Source organism: Cavia porcellus, unplaced genomic scaffold, assembly GCF_034190915.1.
Source record: "Cavia porcellus strain 051 isolate PalLab524CR breed Dunkin Hartley unplaced genomic scaffold, mCavPor4.1 scaffold_2, whole genome shotgun sequence".
Classification (NCBI taxonomy): Eukaryota; Metazoa; Chordata; class Mammalia; order Rodentia; family Caviidae; genus Cavia; species Cavia porcellus.
The window spans coordinates 76735177-76749532 of record NW_026947485.1 but is presented as its reverse complement, the minus strand read 5'-3'; the positions used below and the strand labels follow the sequence as shown (position 1 = coordinate 76749532).

At 39.9% G+C, this 14356-nt stretch overlaps 1 protein-coding gene and 1 non-coding gene across 16 annotated transcripts in view; one reads left to right on the top strand and one right to left on the bottom strand.

Annotated features, from left to right (window-relative positions):
• Gbf1 (golgi brefeldin A resistant guanine nucleotide exchange factor 1) overlaps nucleotides 1–11654 on the bottom strand; it is a 123818-nt gene extending 112164 nt beyond the window's left edge. For 13 of the 15 annotated variants that reach the window (XM_013158238.3, XM_023567316.2, XM_013158243.3 and 10 more), the window contains exons 1-2: nucleotides 11394–11654; nucleotides 1454–1559 (exon numbers count right to left, since the gene is read on the bottom strand). In XM_013158238.3, coding sequence (XP_013013692.1) covers nucleotides 1454–1549 — 96 coding nt within the window. In that variant the 5' untranslated portion in view covers nucleotides 1550–1559; nucleotides 11394–11654. Of the gene's footprint in view, nucleotides 1–1453; nucleotides 1566–11299 lie in introns of those variants that run through there. The other 2 variants (XM_013158240.3, XM_013158251.3) reach the window with 2 other exon arrangements.
• Nucleotides 11655–13384: 1730 nt separating this feature from the next.
• On the top strand, nucleotides 13385–13513 carry LOC111758435 (small nucleolar RNA SNORA11). Its single transcript, XR_002792610.1, has one exon. It is a non-coding gene; the product is annotated as a small nucleolar RNA SNORA11 (small nucleolar RNA).
• Nucleotides 13514–14356: the final 843 nt, after the last annotated feature.

The following is a 14356-nucleotide window of genomic DNA, read 5'->3' as shown; positions in this document are numbered from 1 at the left end:
ACAGTTCATACTTTCCTGTTTCTTAATCTGTCATTTCACAGAGATACTTTAGGTTTACCCAAAATAATGAATCTTAAACCGCTAATCTATATAATCACTCTAACACTTTAGTTACAACAGACTGCAGCACTTTTATGTGTATTACTTTGTCTCTTTCAGATTCATTATGTGATCACACACTCATTTCAGAGACACTCTCAGCTCCATTTTCACTTCAAAATCAGTTTGGTTTTTTTTGTTTTTTTTTTTTTTTGTAGTGCTGGGGATTGAACTTAGGGCCTTATGCAATACCAGGCAAGCACTCTGCCTCCAAGTTACATCCCCAGCTCCAAAACCAACCCATAAAAATGCATCCAAAACCAATCTATAAGTTCGATCCCTGGTACCGATAAAAAGTTAAAAGCTTTAAAAAAAAAAAAAAAAAAACAAGCAGGCAGTTGTGAGTTCAATCCCTGGTACCAGTAAAAAGAAAAAAGACCAAAAAAAAAAAAAAAAAAGCAAACAAAACCAATCTATAAATAAACACAAGAAAATGAAAAAATCCAAACACTATCACCGAGTGTGTTTATATATACTTACCAAGTTGGGAAATTTCAAACTTATTTTTATAATTGTGCCAAAAATTATTTGCTTATATAATGCTACAAAAAAAATACTTGAATATATATATGTAACAATTTTTAAAAGGCTAACTTTAAAACAGGTAAGTTTCTTACCCATTTGACTAGCAAGATATGACCTGTTCTTATATGGATATTTGCTAAAACTCTCACAACCCCCATGAGGGATGTCATCACCAAGCCATTATTGCATCAACAATTAAACTGACTTAAGTAAATCTGATAGGTAATTACAGCCATAGAAAATTAGAAGAAAAAGAATCTTTCTGATACTTTTAGGTGTTAAATTAGTCCCAAGTGTCAGTTTAAATTGTTTATAAAAACTACTAATCCAGGTATAATGATGTACACCAATAACCCCAGGTCTGGGGAAGACAGGAAAAAGAATCACGAGTTCAAAGCTAGCCCAGGTTACATAGTGAGTTCAAGTCCCACTTGTACTACACAGTGTCCTGTCTCAAAAAAACAAAAACAATAAAACAAAAAAATTTCTAGAAAAAAATTGCTAGAATGATGTCATCTTTTGGATCCCCAAAGGGGGAAGAAACTGTACATCTGATGCTAGCTTAAATAAAGTAGATGTGTTCTCGGGCTGGGGATTTAGCTCAGCGGCATAAGCACCTGCCTTGCAAGTGTGAGGTTATGAGTTCGATCCCTGGTACCGATAAAAAAGAAAAAGAAAAAAAAATAGATGTGTTCTTGATACCAAGAATGACTCTGATTTCTTATTACTCATTCTCATTATTACAGGGAATTTTACTACTGTTTTAACCAACAACCAAATTCCCTACAAAAACTCAGTGACCAGGTTTATTTGCCCATTCCCCACTTACCAATGGCGTATGGGTGCTCCATCGGGCATTTCGTTTGATAGCCCCAACCACAATGTTAATCTCCCCTTGAATGATATAAATATTCTTATCCACCATCCTGACAAACCTATCAAGACAGATAAAAGTCTGGTTAATCTTTGGTTACCCAGAGCACAACCATGCTTAAATCAGTACCTGGTAAGGCTAGAAATATGATTTAACTTTAATATCAAAATTTTTCACCTGTAATTATAAGATAGATGAATGAATTCCATCTTACTTTACTTTCTAACTAATTGGCTCTCCTAGAAGTCTCTGGAAGTTCCAAGCAGTTTAAGGTACAACACAAAAGTTATCAATCCAAACAATTTCTCAAAGCATGTCAACATTCTCTAGCAAGCATGTCAGATTTTTCAAAGTCAACTGTTCTTTTAAAAAATATGGGGGGGGGGGGCTGGGGATTTAGCTCAGCGGCATAAGCACCTGCCTTGCAAGCAGGCAGTCGTGAGTTCGATCCCTGGTACCGATAAAAAGGAAAAAGACAAAAAAAAATATGGGGCCATGGATTTAGCTCAGCGGCATAAGCATCTGCCTGGCAAGTGCAAGGTCGTGAGTTCAGTCCCCGGTACCAAAAATAAAAAATATGTAATATTTGACATACTATAAGATATAGAGTACTAATAACAGCCAATACTTAGATTAACAGTGCAAACAAAGCCTCTGTGTGTATCCTCCCTGGTCATATTCTCCTCACTTACCTACAAATCCTGCTATTGTAAATTTTATGATTATATAGCTCTCATATTGCTTTATACTTTTCCTTTATTGATACATATGATCAACACCTGTGATCTCAGCACTCAGGAGGCTGAAGAAAGAGGTTCACTGCAAGTTTAAAGCCAGCCTGGGCTACACAGTAAGTTCAAGGCCAGCCTGAACTACGTGAAACCCTGTCTCAAAAAAAGACCAAAAAAAAAAGCCAAAACAATATATAGCATTATTCTGTATGTTTTACATATAACTGATAGATTCTTCTGTAATTTGTCTTTTCCCATGAAACATGAATATGAGTCAGCCATGTTGATAAGTATAGTTAACATATTTTGTACATATCCTACCTCCAGGGAAGAAATTGGGTGATGGGGAAAGGGATGAGGAGGTTTACTTTTCTTTTCTTTATATATTCTTTTGCACCTTTTGAATTTTGTGTCATAAACATGTATTACCTATCTGTTATGGTTTATGTTTAGATGTACCCCCAAAGTCTCACGTGATCATTGGTGGAGTTTTTGGAGATGGCTGGATCTAGAGTGTATGAGATCAAGGATGTGATACTGGGATTTAAGGATGTTGAGTACTACTTGCGCAGACAGCCTGGAAACAATATGAGACAGAAAAAGGGTTGATGTGGTCATTGCTGGTTACTTGCTTGCTGTCTTCTGTCTGCCTGCTTTGCCATGAGCTGTTTCTCTTCTGTGATGCCACCCTGCTTTGAGCTAGTCAACTGTGAACTGAAACCTCTATGAACTGTGAATCAAATAAACTTTTCCTCCTTTAACTTTGAGTGTCAAGAATTTTGTCCCAGCAATTAGAAAAAGTAACTAAGACACTATCTTTATATTTTAATTAACTGAGTTTCAAAAAATGAATAATCTCTTTAAGAAAGTAGCTGTATTATTCCATGTGCCAATGATTAAAAGTAGTAATGAAAGCTCACTGACATTTATCTCACTCAGTCTGACATTACTTGACATATGTTAAGCAAAGAACTCTTCTACACAGTCACCAGATATTCCAAAAGGAATTTACAATCTACTGTATTGGGCAAATACAGACACATGCACATAAACACACATACATGTCTAATAAGAATGATCTACAGTACTATAGCAGTGAAGTAAAGAAAATCACTTCTTGAGCCACACTGTGGTTCATGCTCATGCACTCAGGCGGCTGAGGCAGGAAGATTGCCACAAGTTTAAGGTTACACTAGACTATACTGTTAAAGGAAAATTGAGTCAACAGAAACCAGAAGTTCAGGAGAAGAAAGAAAATTTTATTTAACAATGGCAGACCTTAGAGGAGTAGTCTCCAAAGTATAAGGCTCAGTATGCATGGTGGCACACTCCTATAATCTCAGTATTCAGGAAGCTGAAGCAGGAGGATAGTTGCAAGTTCAAGACCAGCCTAGACTCCAAAGTGAGCCCAAGACCAGCCTGAACTGCATAGTGAGACCCTGTCTCAAAAAAAAAAAAAAAAAAAAAATAGCCTGAACTGCATAGTGAGACCCTGGCTCAAAAAGAAAAAAAAAAAAAAAAATTGTGAATCCGATTACAGAAAGTTTTTTAATAGGGTAGCAAGCAGGAGTTGCAAAAGAACTAAGATTAACATAGGTGAAGGCAACAGTTACAGTAAGCACAGCTATGTGTAGCAAAATTGTGTTTAGTGCATTCACAGAAGTTTCAATTTGATAATAAATCATAGGATTTAGCTGACTGAGTTCAGGGGCAGAGAACACAGTGACTGCAGCTTTATTGGGCAAAATGGCTGCAGTTAGGTTAGGATTTCTGCTTTAAAATCGTAGTGAGTTTAAGGCCAACCTGAATTACAGGCCCTTTCTCAAATCAGTCAACCAACCAATCACTGCTAGTGGGGGGTAACAACTGCAAGATAGGATTCAGAGTCAAAAATACAAGGAGAGACAGGCAACAGTACAATCTTGTAGTAGGAAAATTCAATATGTAATTAGGGAATCATGCTTATTCTAGATGTAAAGAAACACTCCTAAGGGAGTAAAAGCTAGAAAAGCAGGGCTAGAAATTTACCTCAGTGACATAAGCACCTGCCTTGCAAGCACAAGGTCATGAGTTCAATCCCCTACCAAAAAAAAAAGCAAATAGAAGACACAATCAATGGAAGAGTCTTCATTATTAAAAATATTTGGGGACCTAGAAGGAGACAGTACAAAGAATATAAATGAAAATATTAAGTTTTTCTTTAAAAAAAAATCTAGGAGAGAGTTGGGCATGGTTTTATCAGAAGTAAAATGAGAAGGAACAAGCAAATACATGCCAACTAACACCTTGGGCCAGCTAAGCCCCTGGCCAAGAGAATCTGAACCAGTGTGTTCTTTGAAAGCACTGTTCATTTTAAAGCTGGGCCTGGCCAGGCATTCTCTCAGTGCTCTGTAACATTCTAGTGAGGGCATAGGGTCCAAAGAGAAGGAATTACTGTATCAGCTGGAAGCTCCCTGAAGATCTGAGAAGCAAGAGAAACAAAAACAACAAATTGGATCCTTCCTTCACGGAACACCAAAAATTATATTTCATAATAATTAGATTTAAATGTGAAAAGAAAACTGGAAAACTTTTAGAATATGAGGATATTTTGCTAAATCCAGTATAGAGGAAAAGTCTCTAAATAGAAAATAAAAATCACAACTTCAAAGAAAAAAAAATTTTTTTTGGTACCAGGGATTGAACTCACAACCCTGTACTTGCCAGGTTGGTGTTTACCCCACTAAGCTAAATCCCTTGGCCCAATAATTTTACCATTGAGACTGAAACAGGAGTATTGCAAATTCAAGGCTAGTGAGATTCTGTCCCAAAAAGGTAAAAATTCAGTCATAAACTGAGAGGAAATATTTGTAACATATAACTAATAAAGGAAAAATAACCGCACTATTATAACTATAACAACAACTATAATATAACTGCTACAAAAAACTATAAGAAATATAGAATCCATCATCAAAATTAGCAAGTGACATAAAGACAAGAATAAGCATTTCACAGAACACAAACAGCAAATAAACACATGAAAAGATCACCAGCTTCATTAATGATCAGTCAAATAACAAAGTAATGTTACAATAAGATATAGTTTATATCCCCCCTCCAAAATTTAAATGTGACAATACTAAGGCCTGGTAAAAACGCAAACCAAGTAGCTAGTATCTATATTGATACAACCAATTTAAGTTTTGGGGATTTTTGTTTTACTGTACCTTCTCTTTTAGCTATGTAGCTCAGATTCGCCTCAAACTCATGGTGATCCTCCTGCCTCAGCCTCCCAGGTGCTAGAATGACAGGTATGCACCTACATGCTCAACTAATGCAACCAAGTTGGATAAATTTGGTATATCACATTATAAAGTTTAGTCCATCTCTCAGCCGGGCGTGGTGGCTCATGCCTGTAATCCCAGCACTGGGGAGGCTAAGGCAGGAGGATCGTTGTGAGTTCGAGACCACCTTGGGCTACAAAGTGAGCTCAAGGCCAGCCTAAACTGCATAGCAAGACCCTGTCTCAAAAAGACAAAAGAAGGGGGCTGGGGATTTAGCTCAGCGGCATAAGCACCTGCCTTGCAAGCAGGCGGTCGTGAGTTCGATCCCCGGTACTGGAAAAAAGGAAAAGGAAAAAAAAAAAAAGTTTAGTCCATCTCTACTATAAATCTATGAATATTTCGGGGAAGACATTATAATTTATTCATTGTTTGATCCCTAATACCTGAGACACAGTAACAAAATGATTAATATATACTAAATGAACAGTGAATTAACTAACATCAAGACTGAGTCATCAAAACTGCAATTCACATTTCCAAGAACCACTTCTTGTGAGAACAATGACTTCATAGAAGAATGACTCTTGAACCAGCCAGGCAAATCTTGCTGTATCTCATAACTGTTTCTCTACCAGAAGTTACAAACCTTCTGTATAGGTCAGTCTACAGACAAAAAGAACCCATGCTGACCCAACCAAAGCTCCCTTTTAATTTTTACCTTTCTGACATCTCCTAAAAGATATCTGAATATTGACACTTATTCTGTGACGTATATAATTCTTTTTTTTTTTTTTTTTTTTTTTTTTAGTAAGGGGGATCGAACTCATGACCTCGCACTTGCCAGGCAGGTGCTTATGTCACTGAGCTAAATTCTCAGCTATAATTTTTATATAATTGATGATTCTTCATATATATGTATATCTTATTTTCTGCGATTATTACACTACTTTTTTCTTAATCATTTTCAAAAGTTGTCTTTATCCAATTAGCAAAAAGATTCTCCAAAGGCAAAGACTTAGATTTCAAATAAATTTTCCCAAGGCTTTTGTTTTGTGTTTGTTTGTTTTGTTTTCTAGTACAGAGCTGTGCAAAACCAAGAAAGCTTTGATGGTCTTTCTAACAGTGTAAATGATAACAAGAAGCTGAATGACCCTCCATGGGTCCTTCCAAGGTTTAAATTCACTCAATCCTTTGATAGCCTAGAGAAGCATTAACAATGCAAAGCTTATAACATTTCCAGAGCTGGCCAAAATACCACATTTTTGTGCTTTATTCAGACTGACCCAGACTTATTTAACTTGTAAACAACTTACTAATCTCAAGAAATTTACTCAAATCTGGAAATAATGTCAAACCTGGAAAAAAGCTAGTGCCCTGACAAGGTACACTGGAAAATCCTCTCAAACCTGCTAATCAGGTGACCAATGTACCTCAGCTCTGCCACGCCATCTCCTCCCTCTGTAGAGATTCTGGGACTATGTCCAGAACAATACACAAACCATTGCTATATTCCAAAGCTGCTCAAAGATCTTCCTTCTGTCCTCTTGTAGATGAAAAAATGAAACTCAATTTTCTATCACTCATCTTTTGACCACTCAGGACACCCAAACTGTAGGGGTGACAGCTGGCAAAGCAAGACAAAGGAAAAAGGCCTGTGTGATTATATGCTGAGAACTGCAGCAATTAAGGCTCACAAAGCCTGCCCATCTTCCTTACTAGGGGTCTAGATACCATGGCCATGATACAGTGATTGAGTCCAATTCACAGACATACTTAGGCTTACAAAAGGTTTTAAAAATTGCAACTAGTGGGGCTGGGGATTTAGCTCAGCAGCATAAGTGCCTGCCTTGCAAGCAGGCAGTTGCAAGTTCGATCCCTGGTACCAGTAAAAACGAAAAAGACAAAAAAAAAAAAAAAAAAAATTTGCAACTAGTTTTCAACAATTAGAAAACAAGATGATCTGGAATTCTAGCTTCCCCTGAAAAACAGCAGGACTGGTCATACTGTGATAATATTCAGAAACAGGAGCAATGTGCTCAGTAAATTGCAAGCTGCCTCTTCTAAATACCCACCTGGGTTCTCCAATAAACCAGTTTGCAATACATCCATTCTTGCCCCACTCACTCCACTCATTTACATTACTTCACAGACAGTTACCCATCTGAAACTGTAACCCGTTTGTAAAATTTGTCATATATTTCTAATACTACTGCTTCTACAATCACTTCTACTTCTAATGTAACGTATCACTACTTCTATGATCATATCCACTACTGCTGAGGCTCCAAAGCAATGTATTACTCTACTGAGTTTTCACTTAAACAACTATCGGTAAATATACTGAAATATAGAAAAAGAGGGGGCTGGGGATTTAGCTCAGCGGCATAAGCACCTGCCTTGCAAGCAGGCAGTCGTGAGTTCGATCCCTGGTACCGATAAAAATGAAAAAGACAAAAAAAAAAAAAAAAAAAAAAAAAAAAAAATATATATATATATATATATATAGAAAAAGAGAAACAATGGAAGACAAACTACAGTTTATTACGTTTATATAGTTCAGTCTGAAGTAAGTAAAATAAATCTCTTCTCTCTTCAGTTCAACCCACCATAACCCCAACAGCAGAATCATTTCAATCACACTGACTGACATCAATCAATTAGAAGAGGATACAAAGGCTAAAATGATCGTTCCAATGAGTGCTCTAAGTTAAAGTCTCTCTTCAAAAATGCAGGAGCTGGGGCTGAGGATTTAGCTCAGTGGTATAAGCACCTGCCTGGCAAGTGTAAGGTCATGAGTTCGATCCCTGATACCACAAAAAAAATAAATAAATAAAAATCACAAATAAAATAAAATAAAATAAAATCACACACACACACAAAAACAAGCAGGAGCTGCCTTCTTCCTTCCCAGATGCCACACAGTAGCCAGTCTAAGTATTCTATCGATGAAGTCATTATTTTGTGGGTTTTGTTTGTTTTTTAGACAGGGTCTCACCATGCAGTTCAGGCTGGCCTTGAGCTCACTTTTGCAGCCCAGGCTGGTCTCAAACTTGCAACAGCCTTCCTGCCTCAGCCTCCCAAGTGCTGGGATTAAAGGTGTGTGCCACTATGCCTGGCTACTGAGGCCATTATTTTAATATGGCCATCATTTTAACTTCTAGAACATAGAAAAGTGAATAACTAGTGAAACCCTGAGAACTGTGAGCTCAAACAGGGCTGTTGCCCAGTTACTGAGATACGACTACAACTTAAATTCCCACTGTACTAACAAGTATCACTGTCAAGATTCCAAGGTCTGACAAGGTACACTGAAAAATCCTCTCAAACCTGCTAATCAGGTGCTCTTACAGCCACCATAAAAAGCAGCCCAAATACAAGTGTTGAAGAAAAGACAACATTTTGAATTTATGGGCACGTGGGAATTATATCTAGAAAATGATTTTTAGGGGAGAAGGGTATGCTAGGAAAAAGAACCCAGGGCCTTGCACACGCCACACAAATACTCTACCACTGAGCTATACTCTCAACCCCAAAAATGACTTTTTAAGAAAGAGAAAATCTTTGATGCCTTTATAGTCACCCTCAGGCCCAACTGAAAAGATGCAGCATTGGTCACACTACCCACCCTGAGACCAGCTTGACTATGATGAAAAGTACAGCAACTGGACACAGCAATGGTCCAGATGAGCAAAGCAAACCCATCAAATGTAGATACTTCCTGAGCAATTTGTCATTTCATTTGCTATTCTCAGATACTTTCTAGGAAATTCTATAACTTGGACTCAGCAAGTTAAATTGCAAATAGTTTCCCGTATTTTTTTTTTGTTTTGGTTTGGTTTGGTTTGGTTTTTATGAGACACATACACATTTAACACAATTTCAGGAAGGCGAAAGGAACTAACCAGGAGAAACTGAGTTTACTCTGTCAGCCTATATAATTTTTCCTTCCAGCACCATGAGATTTTGACCCAAATGCTTCTTGGTCTTTTGGCTGAGATGAAATGGAGATCTTCATCCTCCTGGTTTCCTCACTGTGCAAATGTGCAGTATTCCAGACTTGCAGGTCCAGAACTAGGCCATTAAGTCCTGTTCACATACTAAAACTAATCCCAAGTGTAAATAACATTTATTAAATGCCCACTATCTGCTGAACGGCATTAGACTTACCCTGTTTTTAACCTTACTACATGCTTGAGCTGGGGGACTGTACCTACAGAGTTTGCAAAAAAAAAATTGTATATACACTTCAGGAAAAGAAAAACAGTATGATGTCTTTTCAACAGATAGTATTACCCTTGTATGAGAGACTGCAAAGGATGTAGTATATCACAGAAAACTCACCACACAGTGGCCCTCAGAGAAGAAATTAAAAATTCACGTGCCACAATCTCAACAACCAAGTTTATTCACGCAGTTCACCATACTAATAAACATCTAGAAGCTAATGACCACTTGAGCACCTCTTGTAAAGTGCAGGGGTCAAAGGTAACCTGTATTAATTTTATAAAGTCTCAATAAATTTACTACTAGAATATTTTACAAGTTTTTCTTTTCTTTAAGTGTGTATACATTTTTTGGCACACTCTGACATGCTACTCCTTTTAAAAAATGCATAAACTGCATGATTCCAAAGCAAATCTCTTCATATATATCCAGCCCAGGGCCTGGAGCAGTGTCTTTGTGTACCTGATATAAAGGCATACAAGTTTCTATATTGTGCATTTAAAAATACTATCCAATTCTTCCTCTCAAAAAGTACTCTTTACATTCAGTGGACTTTTATGGCTTTACAACACAGCACTTTATCAAAGGTCATCACTCTGTAAAGTGCACTCTGGGATTATGCTCCATCACTCATTCTGCCTCCCTGATCCTATCACAATTAGCCAATCATCTCTCACAACTCTTTCGACCCACTAAAAATAACTGGCCAACAGTACCAAACACTGCCAGAATTTAAATCCCTCTTTGGTCTCAGTCAAATGTGTCAGTTATTTCCTTGTGATAAAATTCAATCATAGCCAGACAGACATGGTGGCACATGCCTATAATCCCAGCACTTGGGAGGCTGAGGAGGATTGTTGCGAGTTCGAGAGGAGCTTGGGCCACAAAGCAAGCTTAAGGCCATCCTGAACTGCATAGTGAGACCCAGTCTCAAAAAGACAAAAAAAAAAAAAAAAAAAAAAAAAAGCCTCCACTCATTAGGCCAAGGCCTAGAGAAGAGCCCAGCCCAAAACACACAACAAAACATAAGACCTGTAAACAACTGCATAAAGGAATAGTCCTAAAAATAAGTCCAGTGTTTTCACACAGCCCCAAGGTTCAGGTAAGCTGCCCTGTAAGAGAAAAACCTTCTCAAGGCCCAGCTCCCCAGGCTGCTGGCCCCAGTTCCTCCAGGGCTCCTTACCGACCACCCAGGGCTAGGCTGCTCTGGCTCACCATTCGGGATGAATAACTAACTCAGCTGAACTGAGCCAGTCACAAGGGAGCTCTATAGAATCAGGAGAGACATCTCCAAGGTCTTGAACCAGCCTCAGAAGTATTATCACTTTAGCTTTGCTTTCAGCTGGCACACTGGGCTCCTCAGAATGCTGAAAACTCCGGAAAAGAGGAGCTGAATCTAACACTAGCCCTAGGGAACACGAAGAACGCTCCAAACACCGACCTGCGAAGCATTACAAACCACAGCTGGGATTTGGCCCCTCGTGCCGGGGAGCCTGACCTTTGCCCCCCGCACGCCTCCCAGGCCCCTCCCACAACAATTTTCCCTAGTCTTATTACGGCGCCCCAAGTCCAGAACCCACCCCTGCGCGTCCCCCTCGATGCTTCGTCCCAGTTCCCTGCTCTGACGTCAGGTGGCCTCCACAGCGCTACAACTCCCGGAGGGGACTGGCGAACCTGTCAGCGGATCCAAGATGGCGAGGCCTAGTCCCAGGACCTGTGGCCGCGGCTCATGTCAGCTGCGTCTCCGAGGCGGCTCCCAGCGGCTCCCCCGCCTCGGATGGCAGATAGGAGGAAGAAAGGAGCCTGCTTTCGGGAAGTGAAGGCTGAAGTCGGGGCAGACCCGCACAGCTGGCTAGAACGGGTCGGCCGGGCCGGGCGGTGGAGCCGGCTACCTTCCCTGTCAGCTCACTGACGTGGTAACTAGCCTCAGTCTAGCCCGCTGCCTGGTAACTGCGCGAGCCCTTCACCTGACAGCCAATCACAGCTTGAGCCGTGAAAAATGGCATTCCAATTACCCAATTGAAGAAATGAATTGGTCTCAGGAGGCGGGAGTGCCTGAAGAGGCTAGAATACCGGGGAAAGAAAAAAGTAGGTAGGGCACAACCAACGACTAAGAGACTTCTCTGAGTGACAGTTATAAAAACCAATAAAAATAAGAAATTTTGCTGGGCGGTTGGAGAGGTGGAGTTAGATAGAGTTTGGTTGCAGCGCGCCGTTTGGCGGTGACTGCTGGGCCTTGTGGGGAGGAAAGCAGCGATTTGCTGGCAGGGGGGCTGGGCATATTTTGAGAGTTTGAGTCGGCGCCCGTACTCCCACGGCCACACTCCACTCCTTGAGGGGTCACGCCCTTTCGAGATGGCTCTAGCACCCCTTGATCCTAAATTCAGTCTAGTGAACTATTTCACCCCCTGCTATCCCCTCCCTCTTGCCTGCCTGTTGCAGTTTGACTTCTCATAGGTCTGATTATCCCATTCCAACTGTTTCTCCAGAACAAGAGAAAATGGGAGATGGTAGAAACCTTTGATATCTATTTTAAGTCTCCTTATTTTACAGAACAGGAAACTGCGTCCCAGCTAGTAGGTAGCAAAGTAGGAGACAAACCCAGGTGTCCTCACCCCAGATTAGTTCTTTTCCACTGATTTGTGCTACCTCTTAGGCCTCTATCAGGTTATAACCCCAACACTGGCTCTCATTTCAAGGCTTGGACATGCCTTACCAACCAGGAACAAAGCTAATCACATAGATTGGTATGCATCACCGTTGACACTAAAGCTAAAAGGCTGAAGGCTACATCCCACTTTTTTTTTTTTTTTTTTTTTTGAGACAGGTATCATTATGTAATTCAGGCTGGCCTTGAACTCACATTGTAGACCAGTGACTTGCCTCAAACTCACAGCAATCCTCCTGCCTCAGCCACCCAAGACCTGGCATTACAGATGGGCACTTATGACCTGCTCACATCCATTTTCATTGTGCTGCCCCCAGCTAGCTGTCTGTCTCCTCCCCTTACAAGAGATGACAGAGGCTACTAAACCATTTTAAGTGATCTAGAAGTGACAACGCATGCGAAGATGAGAGGAGGATGGGTTTTCTACAATCATGGAATTCCCACTCCATTTGTTGAGTAGAACCCAGTTGTCTCTGAAGACACGGAAAGGCTGCTGGGAGGCAGTGAAAAATAACACCAGTTTTCACTGAGCTGATGATGCACACCAATAACCCCAACATGTGGGAGGCTTAAGCAAAAGAAAAGCTGAGACTTTGAGGCCAGTCTGGGCTACATAGTGAATTCAAGGCTAATCTGAACTACATAGAAATACCCTCTCTCAAAACAACAAAACCAAAAATAACAAAAACAGGGGCTGGGGATTTAGCTCAGCAGCATAAGCGCCTGCCTTGCAAGCAGGCAGTCCTGAGTTCGATCCTGGTACCGATAAAAAGGAAAAAGACAAAAAAAATAAATAAATAACAAAAACAAAAAAGACACCAATTCTCACCTTATTCCTCCTCCTTATGGATAATTCAAGTTTAGGGAAGCTCTATAGCTAACCCATAGGAATGTATCCCAAAACCAGGTATCCAGAATCGCTCACGTGTTAGGATCCTCTAATTTGAAGAACCATTCAGAGCTGATATCTGACCTGAAGAATCCCTCAACAACTCCCTAGGTGTGCTCAGAGCAGGGGCCCTGAAGAATGGCTCCTCTGTTTACAACACACCCAACAGGAATCCAGGATCATTGTGAAGAAGGGCACAACACTTGTGGCCTCCCTATGAGCAAATGCCCTACATGTGAAAAGAAAAAAAAAAAAGAAAAAAAAAACTCCCTGCAACTGTTCACTGGGGTCCTGAATGCAGCTAAGGATCTTGCTTCTTTTGCACAAAGGAAGTCAGGGAAAGAGGACACACCATCACACCACATCATTTCACACTCTCACTCTCGGCCATTGTCTTCATTTAAAAAGTGAGTATTGTCCTCCTGGGCCTGTCTCAGATTGAAAACTCATGGAGAGATATTGAAAAATTTTCTAGGTGTGCCAAAACTCCCTACTCCTCTATCTTTCCACATGCCTCCAGAAATTTATCATCTTAAAAGCATGTGATTGTACATTAAAGATGGACAGGAGAGAAATGACAATTCCCCAACCCCTACTATTATCATCTTACCAAGTAAAACACTTTCCTCTTAGATTTCAGTATTTTTTTAAACTATTTTATGATTGAGTATATAGGCAAATTTATAGGAGCAGGCAGAGGCTACTGATGACCCATATTTTCAATGGAGACTGGTAGGAGAGGGGACTCACTTGGTAATATACTACTGAACCAATCAGTAAAGTTGACTTCAATCAGAATTTTAAAAAACTTAGCATTCTTATCAACTCTGTTCTGCTCAGAGTGCTTTTGAAAAGTAACCACTTTCTTAAGTAAATGGTAGGGATCCTCAGGAAGATCAGGAGCAAGTCCTTTGGCGTTAAGAATTCTCAAGATTTTATTGCTTATTGCAAAACATACATCCATAACCTTATTGTAATGGAACCAGGCCTTTTCTGGCCACTTTGTAAATCTACTCCTTCACATTATCAGACATCAACTTCAGGCAAGTGGAGATGCCCAGAGCAGACTGGGACAGGTTC